The 19,546-nt window shown below is 44.5% G+C and overlaps 1 protein-coding gene across 2 annotated transcripts in view; it reads left to right on the forward strand.

Moving 5' to 3' along the window:
* The window catches only part of AKAP7 (A-kinase anchoring protein 7), a 548,135-nt gene that overhangs the window by 299,095 nt on the left and 229,494 nt on the right, over window positions 1-19,546 (forward strand). Inside the window, exon 8 of one of the 2 annotated variants that reach the window (XM_063917298.1) lies at window positions 7,863-8,622. The exons of the other annotated variant lie outside the window; for it this stretch is intronic. Within the exon in view, the coding sequence (XP_063773368.1) occupies window positions 7,863-8,023 (161 nt within the window). The 3' untranslated portion in view covers window positions 8,024-8,622. Of the gene's footprint in view, window positions 1-7,862; window positions 8,623-19,546 lie in introns of those variants that run through there. 2 annotated transcript variants of the gene reach the window in all.

Here is a 19,546-nt window from a genome sequence, read left to right on the forward strand (position 1 = left end):
GCTTTGCTCCCTGCTGACACAGGAACTGAGCATTGGGTCAGCACTGCTTTCCGGTAGCCTTCTACATACCGGGCAGGTGCTTTTGGAGCCTCCAGTGTTATTGGTGGCTCTATCGGTTTCCTTTACAGCTACCCAGCTTCTGCAGTTTGTGTTTTCAAATCACATCTTCCAGTACCAAGTCTTTAGCAGTACGTGTTCTCAAGCTACAGTTATTCAGTATTCAGGGGATAATTCAAAGTTGATCGCAGCAGCAAATTTGTTAGCAGTTGGGCAAAACCATGTGCACTGCAGGTGTGGCAGATATAACATTTGCAGAGAGAGTTAGATTTTGCTGGGTTATTTTGTTTCTGTGCAGGGTAAATACTGGCTGTTTTATTTTTACACTACAATTTAGATTTCAGTTTGAACACACCCCACCCAAATTTAACTCTCTCTCTGCACATGTTACATCTGCCCCACCTGCAGTGCACATGGTTTTGCCCATCTGCTAACAAATTTGAAGCTGCAATCAACTCTGAATTAGGCTCTCAGTCTTCTAGTGTCCGTGTTTTCAAGTCACAGTATCCGGTCTTCAGCAGTCCGTGTTTTTAATTCAGTTTTCCAGAGACTAGTTCTCCCGCTGTTACAAATGCGGCACCTTGTCCAGGCCATCCATAATCCTTGGAAAGCCTTAGTGGTCCATGAGAAGGAACTATATTCTTCCTACTCGCCTCCTCTCTCCTGAGGCCTCAACTTCTCCAGCTCTGATCAGCTCGTCGGATACCTCTCTTCAGTCTGACCTGACAATAATTAATTTATGGGTTACAGAAGCACTTGGAACTATGTAGAAGGTATATACAGTAGGTACTTGGCCTGCACTGCAGAAAATAAAACCAACATTCCTTCTCAACTCATACAGTACCTCAGTTTACACATTTTCCCAGCTGGTGCAAGAATTAAGTAGCCAAATACTAAGTAACAGACATGAATTACAAAACTATCAGCTTTCATATTATTAACAAATCTCTATTAATCATTAGCAATTTGTGTTCTGCAGAAGGCAAGTAACATTTTTTTTCTTTTAACATTAACAGAAATGTAGCATTTTAGGGAAGTTCTCTTCTGGAGATTAGACAGTCACATGTCTCCCATAATACTGTTAAGTAAAACAGATACCCAATGAATTGAGTTCCCAAATAATAAGTAGAATTGGCACTGTATTTATAAGGGGGAATTCAAATGTTCTGACTGAGCAATTCTATTGTTCCTTGGGTCCATTAATTATTGCGCTTGTGGCACCCAAATATACATGGTGCACAATTTCTGCTATTCCTCATGGACACCATCTCTGGACTTTATGGTGAATATTCTGTACAACTGCTTTTGTCCCGTCACTCTGTGCAGATTACTCTCTTAATTTATATAATATATTTTCTTATTACCACCCATCCATAATCCAGCCTCCTCCCAGTCATGTCCACCTTCCCTCACTCTGACATTTCAGCTCTATCCATGCATTCCTTACTTACTGCACACGGTCCTTCTTACCTACCTCTGTTCTCTCACTTTGCTCACTCTCTAGCCAAAACACGATAGAAGTACCTTCTTATAAGCACTTATCCTCCTAAATCCTTTTTCTCACCCAGCCTACTGCTTTACCCACAGCCTCCCTCTAGCTGTTGACAACATCTCCCCAAACTCTGGTCCTGATTCAAATGAGGTTGCACTGTTGATGGTGTTGCAACTGAGCGATTATCGGTAGACTGTGCATGTGTCTTTGCCACTGTGTGCATGAATTAGTTACCGAGTGATTGACAGAAAGAGACCATTTGAGGGAGGTAATGGGGAGTGTGCAAAAACGCAGGTGTGTCATGACCATTTTCGGGGAGTGTCTGCAAGTGCAGTCTCATGCGCATAAAACATGGCACTAGCGTACCAGCTCCTATGGCCATCCTCCGTGACTATGGGAGTCAATGTTCCTCACATCTGTGTCGCAGTTGCTGAGAATGTTGCAATGGCTTCCGTGGGTGTCTCATTTCACTTATGGGTGGCTGCTACACTTGCATTGTCTTGCATCTTTGCCACTGAAAAGAATCACTGCTGCTTCTGCATTGCAACCACATCTGAATCAGCCCATCTGCCCCCATGCAGTACCCATAATCCATGTAGATTATTTCTTCCACTTTAACATTTTTCACCAGCTACTGTATGTTCATCCAACTATTCCAACACCTTCTCATATTTCCACTTATCATCCTGCAGCATGTGAGCTACTAAATATGTCTACCATCCATAATTCAGGTGCACTCAGGAAGGACTGTATATGCAGTGTATGAGGTGTCACTGGGTGGTGACGGAGGCCGAGATAATGTATTATGGGAGTGTCACAGACATGTTTCTGAAAGCGTTGTGTACAGAGATGCCACTCACATAGGAGGCCATACTCAGATGGAGAACTTGCTCCTACCTTAGGGCAGCTGCATGTTTTGATGTTGTGCCAGAGGTTTGCGTCTTTACACACTAGACATCTGTATGCTACAAGCGGGCATTTCAGTCTATTACTTTAAAGCACAAACAGGAGTTAATTTGATATATGTTGTTCTGGCACATGATTACAAGAGCAGGGGCCTTCATAGGAGATGAAAGTACATCTCTGGGACCCCTTAACTCTGAGCTCCATAACTGTTGGTGCAATAACTATGGAGATCTGAGGGGAGGGTTCCCAGTTCTCACTGAGAGCATAAGCGCTGCACTTAGCAAGTAGGCTTATTTATTACTATACTGGGTAATAAAGGCTTATCAAGGGTTAATGCGATTAACAAAGGATGAATACAGGATACACAAATAAGGTCTAATACGAAGAAATTGACAACTAAGTGAGCGCTGATCTTATGTTTTAAATACTTTCCCTATGCAGCTGTTTATAAGGAATACTCAGCTCTTTTTTGTATAGCAAAAACAAAAAAAATTTGCAAACAGCGCTTTACCTTACAGCTACACATTAAATAAACACAATTAAAATAATTTTAATACAATCACAATGGCCGGTATCTTTAAAAAAGACACATTATAATAACACACTTTCCATGTATTTCAATTGTGGGGAAATTGTTATTCAGTCAACTGCTAAACTAATTTCTCAATGCTACCAATCTTAAATATAGTACCAAAAGATTTAAATAATTACATCCACTCATGTCCTTTTGTTAGTTAAAGATGGTTTGCATAAGCCTTTAAACAACAAATGTAGCCGCAGTTGTTAGAAGTCTCAAGCAGTTATCCTTCTCAATAGAAAGCAGCCAATTGCTTTTTTCTAGGATAGTAACATTGGGTCATATGTATTAAGCCTGGAGAAGGCATAAAGAAGTGATAAAGCAGTGATAAGTGCACGGCGAACCAGCTCCAATATGTAAATTGACAGTTATGAACTGATTGGCTGGTGCGTTATCACCTGGCACTTATCACCGCTTTATCACTTCTTTATGCCTTCTCCAGGCTTAATATATCTGCCCCAATTTCTCTTAGAGCTTATATGGCAAATGTCAAAATACAATGTTGATATCTTTACTGTATATCAACGCAGTTCAATCCCAGCAAAAACTGTATTAGTATAGCAATGATGAGAGACAGCAATAGCAAAGGTTTTTTGTGCTTACAATCATAGAAAATAGTTTTCTTAATGGCAGTTTCACTAAATACAGGTGATCCAGTTACCTTTAGATTTCTAATAAGCCTGGTAAGGCAGTGTCCATTTACAGGTGTAGCACTATGATCATGGCTCCCACCACCTCCAGTTTCCCTGCACAGAAATTGCTCCCGACTGCTGATGCACACCGATGTTCCAGTCCTTTGCAGAGTCCACTCTGTGGGCAATATACCTTTTTCTCTATGAATGGCTTAGTCCGGGCAGTGTGTGTTCTCCCTTGTAGCTATGTATCTTAACATGTTTCCTCGCTTCCTCTTGTTCTCAGCGGCTTGCTCAGAAGTCATTGAATAATGATTTTCCCACAATTGAAATACATGGAAAATGTGTATTTTTTTTAAAGATACCAGCCATTGTGATTGTATTAAAATTATTTTAATTGTGTTTATTTTATGTGCAGTATTATACTAACTGTCCTGTTTGCTATCTTTTTCATTTTTGCTAATACAAAGAATTTTTGGGTATTTACTATTTGAGGATGTACTAGATTAGTGTACGGCATAGAGTGGGAACTGGTACTTGAAGGTTAAAGTACACAGGTAAGTGTCACGCCTGAGGTTTGGGTTTGGTTTGGACAGGCATTTGTGGATGGAGCTGACACAGAGTGAGTATAAATGAATTGAGGAGGTTTTAACCAGGTATGGTGCATGTACTTGAAAGAACAGTGTTCTAGCAGTGACCGATCCAGAGGTACGTATAATAAATGAAGCTTTTTATTAAAGAACAACATCCATGATTCACTGCAGGTACTGTATACTGACAAAATATACCAGGTTAACCACAGAAATGTTGACAGGAATGGAACCAGGTTGGACTGAAAAGACAAAGTTCAAATACCAATAATATCCGAAATAGAAGCAGAACAGACTGAAGTGCTGACCGGGCTTGATTCGGAATCTTAACACTGATAATATTGTTGAAAGACACAGTTCAATTAACATCAATATCCGGAATGGAACCAGAATGGGTTGGAGTGCTGACCGGGCTTGATCCGGAATATTAACACTGGTCCTGTAGCTTTGGAGAAAAAAACAGTTCAAATATAATAGCATCCGAACGGAAATGGAACGAACTGGAGTGCTCACCAGGCTGGATCCGGAATATTAACACTGATAGCATTGAGGAAACACACAGTTCAAATATAATAGCATTTGCAATGGAACCAGAACAGACTGGAGTTCTCACTCAGCTGGATCCGGAATATTAACACCGATGTTATTGAAGAAAGGCAAAGTCCAAATAACAATGGTAGCCGGAGTGGAATCGGGACAGACTGGATCATACAAAGTCACTGGATTGAAGGCGCTCAGCACAGAGCTGTTACTTGCTGGATAGAGACTGTTGTACTGACGAATTACCGTATATACTCGAGTATAAGCAGACTTTTTCAGCACCTTTTTTTGTGCTGAAAAAGCCTCTTCGGCTTATACACGAGTGAGTATTTAGGAGAGACATGGGAGGGCACAGCGCACGGCTCTCCTGTGTCCCTCTGGCGGCAGCGGCGTGTGTGTGTTAAAGGAGGGACACGGAGGGCACAGCGCGCGGCTCACCTGTGTCCCTCCTGTGTCTCCGGCGGCAGCGGCGTGTGTGTGTTAAAGGAAGTGCCGGAAACCGGCACTTCCTTTAACACACACACGCCGCTGCCGCCGGAGACGCAGGAGGGACACAGGAGAGCCGCGCGCTGTGCTCTCCGTGTCCCTCCTTCAGAAGACAGCGCGGGAGCGACGGGACAGCGCGGGAGCGACGGAGGGTAAGTTTCAAACTGGCACTGTGGGGCATATCTGGCACTGTGGGGTATATCTGGCACATCTGGCACTGTGGGTCATATCTGGCAGCATGAGGGCATATTTGGTACTGTGGGGCATATCTGGCACTGTGGGGCATATCTGGCAGCATGAGGGCATATCTGGCAGCATGAGGGCATATCTGGCACTGTGGGGCATATCTGGCACATCTGGCATTGTGGGGCATATCTGGCACTGTGGGGCATATCTGGCAGCATGAGGACATATCTGGCACTGTGGGGCATATCTGGCACATCTGGCATTGTGGGGCATATCTGGCACTGTGTGGCATATCTGGCAGCATGAGGGCATATCTGGCACTGTGGGGCATATCTGGCATTGTGGGGCATATCTGGCAGCATGAGGGCATATCTGGCACTGTGGGGGCATATCTAGCAGTATGAGGGCATATCTGGCACTATGAGGGCTGTGTACGGCTAGAGCTGCATTTCCCACCCTAGGCTTATACTCGAGTCAATAAGTTTTCCCAGGGTTTTGTGGTAAAATTAGGTGCCTCGGCTTATATTCGGGTCGATTTATACTCGAGTATATACGGTAGTAATCCCAGAAAGTTACCTTTATACCTTGCGATATGGATTCGTTGGATGTTGCAGTCAGTTGACGAAAGTAACTCCAGGATTGGACAATAGAGAATCAGCTTTGTACAGATGGGAATGTGATCTGCGCTCCCTCAGTAAATGTTCTGTGTATATATGTGAAGAGGGTCTATCCGTGCAGCCTAGGTTACCAATGTAGGAATTCTTTTCAAGTATTCCTCAGTTTAGCAATAACAGAAAAAGGGGGGGGGGGGAGTGGAACCTCTGGCGCTCCTGGATAGAGTGTGAATTTGTGTGAAAGAACTGCGGTAGTGTTTGTGTATATAAATTTGATTTATTTAATAAATAATGTTAAAACAACAGTAGTGCAAAAATTAATTATTGCTAAGAACAACTGCGGTGGTGTTTGTGTATATAAAAATGATTTATTTTGAATAAATAAACAATGTTAAAACAACCAGTAGTGCAAAAAATATTGCTAAGAGGCTAGTTTTCTCTAAAACAAATCTAAAAACTCTATGGCAGGTAGCATGCAAATGCACATACTGATATTGGTTAGGAGTACAGTGCAGTTGGATAATTTATGATTGATTTGATCCCTGATTTACTCTTAAAAAGCTGATGATACCTTGTGGTTTGTTATGAAAGGTTTACAGCAAGTACAAATGGATACAATTTGAACACGATACTTTGAAACACAATGTGAATCGATACTGTTGCTATATTTAGTTCTCTGTTAAGTGATTCTTCCCATGCATGCACTGAGTCCGTTTAAATGAGAACGTTTTTACTCCGTTGTTATATTGTCCTGTGTTGTTTCTCCGGTCCGTGTGTGCAATTAAAGTCTTTGTAAGTCTTTTGAGTCAGCGGCTGGTAAATGAAAGGGTGGACTTACATGTCTTCGTCCCCTGTGGGACTGGTGGTCTCTTCTCTGGGCAGCGGTGGATTGTGAGCGTCTCTTTCCCCGGAGCCGCGGTGTTGCTGCAGGCACCTGCAGTGCTGAGCCTCGTGGAGCTTACGGCCGGCGTCTTCCAGGAGGTCAGGATCTCCGGATCTGAGGTGGTTGTAGGGGGCGTGGTCCAACGCGTTTCACTCGGCTACAAATGCCGTGCTTCGTCAGGGATTGGCTAGTGACATGTGTTTCGGGTTTCCTACACTTATAGGGTCCAGTTTCTGTTGATTTGTTGGTCCAGCTGTCAGTTATGTGAAATTCTTCCGTTATATGTCCATGATATCAAACCTCATTGCAATGAAAGTTTTGTTCAGAAAATGGTAAAAGTATGATTGAAAATAATTAATAAATACAGATATAAATATAATAGAAGTTTTTAGTGTCTTTCTTCTGCTACATCAAAATGATATTATCTTTAAAACACAACTGTGGAGATGTTATTCTTTTTATTGCTGGATATTCCTTTTCCTTTCTAAATGACAGTGATAACATGTAAGCATATATTGTATGATGATGGTTCTCCTTAAGGGGGGGGGGGGTTACGTTGTATACCCCGGAATGTTTTTTATAGTCAAATGTGACTTGGGTATTATCTCTATTGTGGTGTTTGGAATGCCTCAGCTTTGATATTGCTGGGGAGGGTTCTTTTTATGGAGGTTGGTGTGCTCTATGGAAAGCGTCCATGTTTTTGTTGGATGTTACTGTTTTGTCTGTGATATTAGCGTGGCGGTCGTGTATGGGCTTTTAAAGGAGGGCTTGTTCTGTATGTCCCTTTATTTTCCTGTTTCTTCTTTTTTATTATTATTTATTATTCATTCTTTCTTTTTGTTCTCCTTAATTTGTTTATTTTCTTTCCTGCTTCTTCTCTCTTCTGTCTTCCCTTGCAGTTGCCTGGTTGGTCTTTTCCTACGACATAGGCACCTCAGCCAAATTTCTCGCGCCATATCTCACTCCTGAAGCATTCTTTGCTGATGTTGTGTTACTGTACCTAGGCGTCATACCTCTGATGAAACCGCCCACTTTGGAGGCGGAGAAACGCGTCAGGTGACCCATACGACTGGAACGCAGGTGGAACGCAGCCGGAAGCCCCGAACCCGGAAGCCGCGGAACGCGGCATCACAGCGTCCCCTGCTACCCAGGACTTGCACGTTGGACTCCCTGTCTCTGTCCCTACCCTGGCCCAGTGTCAGCTGACAGCACACTGCACCACCAACAGCAGGCCCTGCCAAAGAGAACCACCGCTGAGCGGTCGGCCACTAAGCCAGCCAGTGGACCAAGCAAGCTTTATGGACATGAGACAGACGTGGATTCGGCTCACATGATATCTAGCCATATCACCGAACACTTCGTATATCAGCTCTTACTGGTGAAGTATTAACAGGCTCCATCAAGCACTAACCAGCCTTTCTCTTTTCAATTTGCAATTTGAGCTCAATATGCATTAACCCTTTGTAGCCATTAACAGCTGGCTTATGCATGCAAGAAAACTAACATACAATAGGCTTGGTGTCCAATTACTAGCAAGTTCTGAGGCTTAGGACACAGTCCTTCATTTTTATTCATATGTTTTATTTTTTATTTTTCATTTAACTGTGTACATGTAATGTAAAGGCATTCAGCCATTCAGTGTCTATTTTTTAGAAATATTATTTTACCAATAAACAAATTTATATATTTACAAAACCAGCAGCCGTTGTACTATTATCCCCTCCGAGCGCCAACATCACTTCTTTTCTTTTTCTGTATAGTACGGTGGATACCCAGGTCTACCATTGTGGGCAGCCAGAAGGGTGATTGGTATTTTTCAGAAAATTATATATAAAATATAAAAAAACAATATTAATATATTTTTCCAACCTTTGAATTAATCAGCGCCCACATCCGTCTTTGGATTACCCCTTATTTTCGTCTAAGAACCCCCCTACATACCCACAAAAACGTACACTTGCCCAGATAATGCAAGTGACACATACCAACTCTGATACAGGGGATGGTGATGGGGATATGCAGAGGTGGGGTGCATCACTTGCTAAGGGGGTGCAACTAATGATTGAAGCCATTAGGGACATTTTACATATAACTGAGAAGGTACCTGAGCAGGTAGAGGAATCTTATTTTACAGAAAGTAAGTAATCCTCGCTTACCTTCCCGGCTTCCAAAGAGCTAAACTCTTTGAAAAATCCTGGGAAAACCCAGAGAAAAAATTCCAGATCCCAAAAAGAGTTCTCATTGCTTTCACTTTTCCTGAAGAGGATAGAAAAAAAGTGGGGGAAACACCCCTATAGTTGACGCTTCTGTATCTAGGTTGTCAAAAAAGGTGGTTTTACATGTCCCTGGTTCAACCGCTTTAAATAAGCCAGCTGACGCAAGATTGAGACTATGGTCAAATCACTATACACAGCTACTGACGTAGCTTTAAGGCCCACTATTGCTTGTGCGTGGATTTCTAAAGCCATAGTAAAGTGGTCAGGGACATTACTAGAGGACCTAGACACTATGGATAGGAGTGACATTGAATTGTTTTTGCATCACATACAGGATTCTGCAAGTTTCATGGTGGAAACCATGAAGGACCTTGGCATGCTGAATGCAAGGGCTACTTCTATGGCGGTCTTTGCACGCAGAGGACTCTGGTTACGCCAATGGACTTGGTTCTGCAGAATCAAAGAAAAGCGTGGCGAACCTACCCTTCACAGGTCAGGCTCAGTTTGGGGACGCATTGGATGCGTGGATCTCCACGGCAACTGCGGGTAAGTCAACCTTTCTTCCCTCAGCAGCACCAGCGGCTAGGAAATCTTATCCTTTGCCTACAATGCAGTCCTTTCGGACCGCAAAGTTTTTATAAAAAAATCCAAACCCCCTCCCACCTTCTTTAGAGGAGGTCGGGGAAAGTCCAGAAAACCTGCACCAACAGGTGCCGAGGAACAGAAACCAGGTTCTGCTTCCTCAAAATCTTCAGCATGTCGGTGAACCTCCCAGCCTGGAGATTGGGCATGTTGGTGCGAGACTAAAAGCTTTCAGTCACGTCTGGGTATCATCATGCCTAGACCCCTGGGTAAAAGATATTGTTGCCCAGGGATACAGACTGGTGTTTCAAGGACTCCCACCTCACAGATTCTTCAAATCTGGCTTACCAGCTTTGCTGACAGAAAGTGCTATCCTACAGGAAGCCAATTAAAAATTTGTTCAAACAAATGTCATTGTTCCAGTTCCACCTCCCCTACAACACAACTTAAACCTGTTTGTGGTACCGAAACCGGACAGTTCGGTAAAGCCGATATTAAACCTAAAGTCATTGAACCCATAATTGAGGGAATTCAAATTCAAGATGGAGTCTCTGAGAGCGGTGATCTCAGGTCGGGAGAATGATAAAATTCCTAGTATCCCTGGATGTCAAGGATGCATACCTTCACATTCCGATCTGGCCGCCTCACCAGGCTTATCTCAGATTTGCGCTGCTGGACTGTCACTATCAGTTCCAGGCACTGCCATTTGGCTTCTCCACAGCACCAAGGGTGTTCACCAAGGTCATGGCAGAGATGATGCTACTCCTCCGCAGACAGGGAGTGAACATAATTCCATATCTGGACGATCTGCTGATAAAAGCATCTTCCAAGGAGAGGATGTTGCAGAGTATTGCTATCTCAACTCGACTACTCCAGGATCATGGGTGGATCCTGAACCTTCCAAAGTCACATTTGGAGCCGACAAGGAGATGCCCTTCCTGTGGATGATACTCGACACAGAAGTGCAAAGGGTGTTTCTACTGGTGGAGAAAGCGTTGGTGATCCAATCAATGGTCCGGGAGGTCCTGAAGCCAACCCGGGTATCGGTTCATCAGTGCATTCACCTTTTGGGGAAGATGGTAGCCTCCTACGAGGCTCTACATTACGGAAGATTCCATGCGAGGTCCGTCCAACTGGATCTCCTAGACAAATGGTCGGGATCTCATCTTCACATGCACCAGCGGATACGCCTATCGCCGAAAGCCAATATTTCACTGCTCTAGTGGCTGCAAACTTCTTACCTACTCAAAGGCCGCAGGTTCGGGATTCAGAATTGGATCCTTCTAACCACGGATGCAAGTCTCAGAGGTTGGGAAGCAGTCACCCAAGGGGAAAACTTCCAAGGAAAGTGGTCAAGTCTGGAATCCATCCTTCCGATAAACATTCTAGAACTAAGGGCCATATACAACGGCCTCCTACAAGCGGCACATCTTCTGCAAGATCAGGCAATTCAGGTTCAGTCGTACATTGTAACGGCAGTGTCCTACATAAACCGACAGGACGGAACGAAGAGCAGAGCGGCAATGTCAGAGGTAACAAGAATCTTCCTCTGGGCAGAAAAGCACGCGGTGGCGCTGTCAGCAATCTTCATTCCGGGAGTGGACAACTGGGAAGCGGACTTCCTCAGCAGACACGGGGGGTCATTCCGAGTTGTTCGCTCGCTAGCTGCTTTTAGCAGCCATGCAAACGCTAAGCCGCCGCCCTCTGGGAGTGTATTTTAGCTTAACAGAAGTGCGAACGAAAGGATCGCAGAGCGGCTACAAAATAATTTTGGGCAGTTTCAGAGTAGCTCCAGACCTACTCAGCGCTTGCGATCACTTCAGGCTATTCAGTTCCAGTTTTGACATCACAAACACGCCCTGCGTTTGGCCAGCCACGCCTACGTTTCCCCAGCCACGCCTGCATTTTTATCTGGCACGCCTGCGTTTTTCCGTTCACTCCCTGAAAATGGTCAGTTGACACCCAGAAACGCCCACTTCCTGTCAATCACTCTGCGGCCAGCAGTGCGACTGAAAATCTTCGCTAGACCTTGTGTGAAACTACATCCTTCGTTGTAATAGTACGACTCGCGTGCTCATTGCGCCTCATACGCATGCGTAGAAGTGCCTTTTTTTGCCTGATCGCTGTGCTACGACCGAAATCTGCTAGTGAACAACTCGGAATGACCCCCACGATCTCCATCCAGGAGAATGGGGCCTCCACTCGGAGGTGTTCACAGAGGTGACAAGCCGATGGGGTGTACCTCAGATACACATGATGGCCTCTCGCCTCAACATGAAGCTTCGGAGGTACAGTTCCAGGTCGAGAGACCCACATGCAGTGGCGGTGGACGCACTGGTAACTCCGTGGATGTACCAGTCAGTCTATGTGTTCCCTCCACTTCCGCTCATCCCAAGGCTTTTCAAACTCATAAAAAGAACAAGAGTTCAGGCGATCTTCATTGCTGCGGACTGACCAAGAAGTGCTTGGTACGTGGATCTTCTAGAATTACTGTGGTGGATCCGAGGCCTCTTCCTCTTCGCGAGGACCTTCTACAACTGGGGCCGTACGCCTATCAAGATTTACCGCGTCTACGTTTGACGGCATTGAGGTTGAACGCCAGATCTTAGCTCGGAAGGGCATTCCGAAAAAGGTCATTCCTACCCTGATACAGGCTAGGAAGGGAGTAACGTCTAAACATTACCATCGGATTTGGAAAAAGTATGTGTTTTGGTGTGAATCCAAGAAGTTTCCTACGGTGGAGTTTCAACTGGGACGGTTTCTCCTCTTTTTGCAAGCAGCTATGGAGCTGTCAGCTATACCCAGCAGATGTGACATACAGTAACAAGGCAGCTGTATAGGAAACCAGTGAAGTGGAGTCTGAATTGTAGCCTGCTGCTAACAATGGGCCTAATTCAGCATGGATCGCTATTCAGAGAAATCGCAAATTGAGCGATTATCAAACGACTAGTCATGTGTAGCGTTCACACTGCGCATGCTTGAGGGGTAATAGCAACAGAAATTGTGTACAGATCATAATGACAATGTACCGGCTATATGACTGATAGGAATCCAGCGTTTCTGGGAGGAAATCTGCCATTTTTTGGTGTTTTAGAAAAACCGCAGACGTGCCCAGTCATTTTTGGAGAGGAATCTCTGACATCAGCGCAAACCACATCCAGGCCATCTCAATCGCAGATTACTGGCAGCCTTACACCTACTCACATTTGCTTAGATGGCAAAGATTCTTCGAAGTTACAGGAATTGCGTACGCTTCTGCGAGTGGATAGCGATCTGCGATGCATTCACAATTTTGCACAGTGCATTTTTTCTTCCTGTCGGGGCGGCATTTTTCTACTCACAGACAACTGCAGTTTCTCAGAATAACTATCCATGCTGAATTAGGCCCAATAATCAGCAGCATGTGAGAGACAGCCTAGGGCAAGGCTTAAGTGCCATTGGGCATAATTCAGACCTGATCACAAAAGCAAAATCTTTCTCTAATGGGCAAAACCATGTACAGTGCAGGTGGGGCAGATATAACATGTGCAGAGAGAGTTAGATTTGGGTGGGGTGTATTCAAATTGAAATCTAAATTGCAGTGTAAAAATAAAGCAGCCAGTATTTAGCCAGCACAGAAACTAAATAACCCACCCAAATCTAAAGGTGTGTACACACGGTGAGATCCTTGTTATGCCCGATTTTGACTATGCTATTTCCCTTGAACTCCCCCAGATAGCACAGATAGTACAGATTTTGACTGTAGTTACGATTTTGTCTATGTATGATTTTGACTAAGTGCCAATTGTGACTATACTTTGTACTAGATAGTACACTAGATAGTCAAGATTGACTTGCCTACACAGTCTATCTAGTCTTGCGATACCGACCCCATGGGAGCGAGCATCGGGATCGAATCTGTATCGCTAGCTGCCTAACACCTTGAGATGTGCAGTAACTTTCCTAAAAATTTTGACTATATAGTCATAATCTTACAGATTTATCTCACCGTGTGTACACACCTTTACTGTCTCTGCACATGTTATAACTGCCCTACCTGCAGTGCACATGGGTGGTCATTCCAAGTTGATCGCTAGCTGCAGTTGTTCGCAGCACAGCGATCAGGCTAAAAAATGGCTGTTCTGGGCATGCATATGCGGTGCAATGCGCACGCGCGTCGTACGAGCACAACGAACGATGTAAATTTGCACAGGGTCTAGCAAAGCATTTCAGTCGCACTGGTGGCCGCAGTGTGATTGACATGAAGTGGGCGTTTCTGGGTGTCAACTGACTGTTTTCAGGGAGTGTTCGTAAAAACGCAGGCGTGCCAGGAAAAACGCAGGCGTGGCTGGGCAAACGCTGGGCGAGTGTGTGACGTCAAATCAGGAACTGAATGGTCTGAAGTGATCGCAAGCGCTGAGTAGGTTTTGAGCTACTCTGAAACTGCACAAAAAAACTTTGTAGCTGCTCTGCGATCCTTTCGTTCGCACTTCTGCTAAGCTAAAATACACTCCCAGTGGGCGGCGGCATAGCGTTTGCACGGCTGCTAAAAACTGCTAGCGAGCGATCAACTCAGAATGACCACCATGGTTTTGCCCATTAGAGAAAGATTTCGATTTTACGATCCATGCTGAATTAGGCCCTTTATCGTTATTTTGGTAATGGTGTTTCCACGAATAGTAGTAATTCTACAGATTTTCTCTGGGGCCGTGATAGGCAAATTAAGAAGCTGATACAGGGATTTGCATAATGCTCTATTTCCCTGTCTTTAAGGACCCATTAATTAATGTAGTGACAGACTCTACGAGCCAAATGTAATAGAGTGAGAGTTTCAGAAAGTGAGAGATTTGGTAAGGTTTTGCAGTTTTTTTTTAAGTAGCAATCATTTACACAGCAAGATCAACCTGGTTTTGCAGTGTAAATGATTGCCACTTTAAAAAAAACTGGAAAACCTTACCAAATCTCTCACTTTCTGAAACTCTCACTCTATTACATTTGGCCCTAAGACTCATGCGGAAGCAGCCGCTTTATGGTCTTTTGCTGCAGTTGCATCTTTGGCTCTAAGCTATTACCAATACAAAGTCCTTTCATGGTGTACATCCCCTTGTATAGATTTTTAATACCGTTCATGGCAGCAGTCAGAAATCTTCTATCAATGCATTTAGAAGTCTTGCCACTAGTCCAGCCAATCCTGCATGCATCTGTACATATGTGAACCAGCTGTAATGTTTATAACGTAAGACAAAATGCTTTATTTAAAAAATCATCTGCTATTGCATTGCTGGTTTGTCAGCTTGCCAGAGATACTGTACACACAAGCTGGAGGTCTTTAATACTGTTGATAGGGGTTTCTCCATACAACTACTAGGCTCATCACTGCCATATCCAATGCAAATATTTAAGCATATACAGTATGTTATCAATGGGTTTTGAAAATGTATATATGGGCAACACGAACTGTGTAAGGGTTAGCATTACTGCCTCACAGCACTGAGGACATCACATTCATTCCCACCATGGCCCTAACTGTCGAGTTTGTATATTTGCCCTGTGCTTGTGTGGGTTTCCTCTGGATGCTTCGGTTTCCTCCCACAATCCAAAAATATAGCGGTAGGTTAATTGGCTCCCAACAAAATTAACCCTAGCGTGAATGTGTGTGTGTGTGTGTGTGTGTGTGTGTGTGTGTGTGTGTGTGTACATGTGTACAGGGCCATTCCCACCAGAACCAATAGAAGCCTCAAAAGCTTCTTTCGTCAAGCAGTCCACCTGCTGAACTCCTGACAAACCGCCGGGTTGACTGTCCAGTCGCTCTAATCCGATCTTCTGATTGTAACAAACACTGTGTACTTTCACTTAATCTATATACTGCATATATTCCCCCACTCTTGTGTACGTGTCCACCACGCCCCCCCCCCCCCATCCCCCCCTGCGGCTGTAAACCGAAAACAAATTCCTACTATACGCAAGTATACCTGGCCAATAAAGCTGATTCTGATGTGGTAGGGTGTACAGATTGCAAGCTCCACTGGGGCAGGGACTGATGAGAATGGCCAAGTATTCTATGTAAAGCGCTGCGGATTATGTGTGCGCTATATAAATAACTGGTAAATATATATATATACGGTTAGCATACAGATCATCGGGAACCCGGCAGTCACAATACAGACGCCGGGATCCTGACAGGGGCACCATACTGCCACCTATATACCGGCAATGTAGGTTATTCCCCCTCTAGGAGTGTCCACTACACCCATAGAGGGAGAATAGAACCTGTGGCGATCGTAGCTCGCCACCGTTCCGGCAAGGGGCTTTTTTACGCTTGCCACCCTGCCGGCATTCCACTGCTCGGGATGCCGATGTCAGGATAGTGACATTTGGCATCCCAGGTGGCGGTATTACATACAGAACCCTATACATATATATCTTACCATTGAGCAATTAAAATGATACACCACTGTTTGTTTTTCAGCTGTCACGTAATAGGGAAATAAACAAGGAACTGATAAGGCAGTGCAATAACAAGTGTCGTTTATGATTGACATCGAGAACAAGAGAGGCATAAGATTGGCATTAGACAGTTGTGCATGCATACATACATACATACATACATACATACATACCTACATACATACATAATAACACATCCTTATAATTACATTCATAGATCTAGACTATGACCAGATGCTGACAGTTGCATACAGCAGAAAAGTTCAGATGCTGTGAAAATAAAGTGATATAGCAGAACTATACAGGGAACTGTGGGGGCAGAGCACCAGGACCAGGCTCAGCAGGGACATCCCCATTGCTTCTGAGTATGCCCCCCACATTCTCCTACCCACCCGTACTATGATCTTATCAAAATAATGTTATTCTACTTCTGCCACTAGTTACCTGCTATTGTTTTGTTTTCCTTCCTTCCTCTCTTCCACTCCACCGTGTGTTTTTCCTGTAATGCTCCACTGATTGCACACCTTTCCATTGTGCTCTACATGCAGGGTACATCATACTACTACATAAGCGTCAGTTTTCCCATATATGAACTTGGCCCTTGTATGGCTCACCTCCCACAGTGTAACCTTCAAAGTGCGCCCAACATGGCTGCCCCATATGGTACACTTGTGGATGGGATGAAAAATACATAGGCCTGATGGTTTTGATGGAACCCTACTCTGAACTGTAGGACTCTGAAATCACCCCCATTTTGTGTCATCTCTTCTAGGGGTGGACTATTCCACTCTGGGTAATCCTACGCTGTGCGCCCAAGATGGCTGCCGCACTTGGTACCTTGTGAGGGTGGAATACACAACCCATGTAAGTTATCACCCAAAATGCCTACACCAATCCTGCATTATGCTTTCTGTGTGCTTAAGGTTTTCTTTTATGTCTGTGTGGCTTATCTATTGCTGTATTACTAAAATCCTCTGTTTCATGTGCATTGTTTTTGATATCTGTAAAGCGCCTTGAGTCCTGTTGGAGAAAGAGCGCTATATAAATAAAATTATTATTATTATTATTATTATTAACTTTTCAAGAGTGGCACCTGGTCATTAATTTAGCTGTAACGCAATGTCGCCACTCCATGATCAGCACACGTATAGGTTGTTGACTTTGTAGATGCTGGCTGCATGGATCACAAATTGTGCAAAGCCATCTTCTCCGTCTTGCCAATGTAATAGAGGCTTTACATACGAGACTAAAGTTAAATTCCAGAATTGGAACTACATGTAATAAAATGTTTGAATCATTGACCACCTTTAAAAGGAGTGGGTGACTGCGCCCCGAGCAGCATGAAACACCTACTCTCACTGGCAAGAAACGTAATATACATGTATTTTACCTCTGTTTTTACACCCCCGCCAGTATAAATAATATTATTGCATTCTGCTGAGGAGAAGCGCGCCATCACAGTTGCCAGCACTCCCTAACTCAGCGTCATTTTCTCCTGCGGATGCAAGGCTTAAGCAACGCTGGTCCTCCTCTCAACATCTGAACAAGTATCAGGGTGTTATAGAAGGTGGGGAGTATAGTTTTAGGTCTGTGGACCTGTTATTGGCAATATATAGTGCTGAAAGTTTTTTTTATATACATTTGATATTTATGCAAAAATCTTTAATAAGGCGCTGAGCTGTGAGCTGGCAACTCTTTTCTCTGTTCCTCTGACAGATTTCACTGTGGGTCTGTCTCCGGTAGCCCCCCTGAGTGTCTGCGGTGTGAAATTACACGTGTGGGACATGTCTGAGAATGAAGGGAGCTCTTCCCCTGAGGAAGCCATTTTAGGTACACAGGAATGTAATGTGGTGGCGCTGCCGTCGCAGCAAGAGCCTGAGTGGGTGAGAGAGTTACGCAAAAGTGTATCAAATTAATAAAAGATTAGATAAGTCTGAACAGCATGCAGAAAACTGGAGAAAGTCCGTGGAAGACGTGATTTTTGCTAGCCCTCCTTGCTCATCCACAGGGGACCTCTCCGGGTCACAAAAACGGTCATTTGCACAAGTAGTCCAGAATGATACCGACACGGACTCAGATTCCAGTATCGACATTAGTGATTCCAGGGGGATTGAACCAAAACTGGAAAAAAGCATTCAATGTATGATTGTTGCAATTAGGGAAGTGTTAGAGGTTACAAAGACACCTCCTGTGCCTCAGGAAAAGGCTTATTTTACTAAAAATAAAAAGCCTGATGTAACGTTTCCTCCATCTAATGAACTAAATAAACTCTTTGAAGGGGTGGTCTTCAGGTTGCCGGCTGTCGGGATTCCGGCGCACAGTATACCGGCGCCGGAATCCCGACAGCTGGCATACCGACACTTTTTCTCCCTCGTGGGGGTCCACGACCCCCCTGGAGGGAGAATACCGTGCCCGCAAGGGGCTCATTTGCGCTCGCCACACTTTCGGTATGCCGGCGGTCGGGCTTCCAGCGCCGGTATGCTGGTCACCGGGAGCCCGGCCGCCAGCATACCATACTACACCCCTTTGAAGAGGTCTGGTCTAACCCAGAAAAGAAATATCAGATTCCCAAAAGAATTCAGGCGGCTTACCCCTTTCCTGAAGAGGACAGAAAAAAGTGGGAGTCACCCCCCATTTTAGACAGTGCTCTGTCAAGGTTAACTAAAAAGGTGATTCTGCCTGCGCCTGGGACGGCTTCATTAAAGGAGCCGGCAGACCGCAATTTAGAGATTACGTTAAAATCTCTCACATTACTCAGACCTACCATTGCCTGTGCATTGGTGAGTAATGCTATAGAAAGGTGGTTAGAAAACTTGTCAGCAAGTATTGACACTATAGATAAAGATGATATGCTCCTAACATTAGGTCATATAAAGGACGCTGCAGGTTACATGGTGGAAGCTATGAAAGATATTGGTCTCTTGGGATCAAGAGCCGCTACCATGGCGATTTCAGCACGTAGAGCGCTGTGGATTTGTCAATGGAATGCAGACGCGGAGTCCAAAAGGAATATGGAGACCCTCCCATACAAAGGGGTGGCGTTATTTGGGGATCAGCTGGATGCCTTAGTTTCTGCAGCTACCGCAGGTAAGTCGACTTTTCTGCCTTACGCACCAGCTCCAGCAAAGAAAACACATCACTCAAATCAGATGCGGTTCTTTCAGGCCAACAAATACAAAAAGGGCTAGAGTACCCCTTACTTCGCAGGAAGAGGAAAGGGAAAAGGTAAGAAGTCCTCAACAACTTCAGGATCACAGGAGCGGAAATCATCCTCTGCTTCTGCAAAAATCAGCATGACGCTGGGGCTCCTCTGCGGGAGTCCACGCAGGTGGGGGCACGTCTGAAACTCTTCAGTCAGA

This window comes from Pseudophryne corroboree, chromosome 4, assembly GCF_028390025.1.
Source record: "Pseudophryne corroboree isolate aPseCor3 chromosome 4, aPseCor3.hap2, whole genome shotgun sequence".
Taxonomy (NCBI): domain Eukaryota; kingdom Metazoa; phylum Chordata; class Amphibia; order Anura; family Myobatrachidae; genus Pseudophryne; species Pseudophryne corroboree.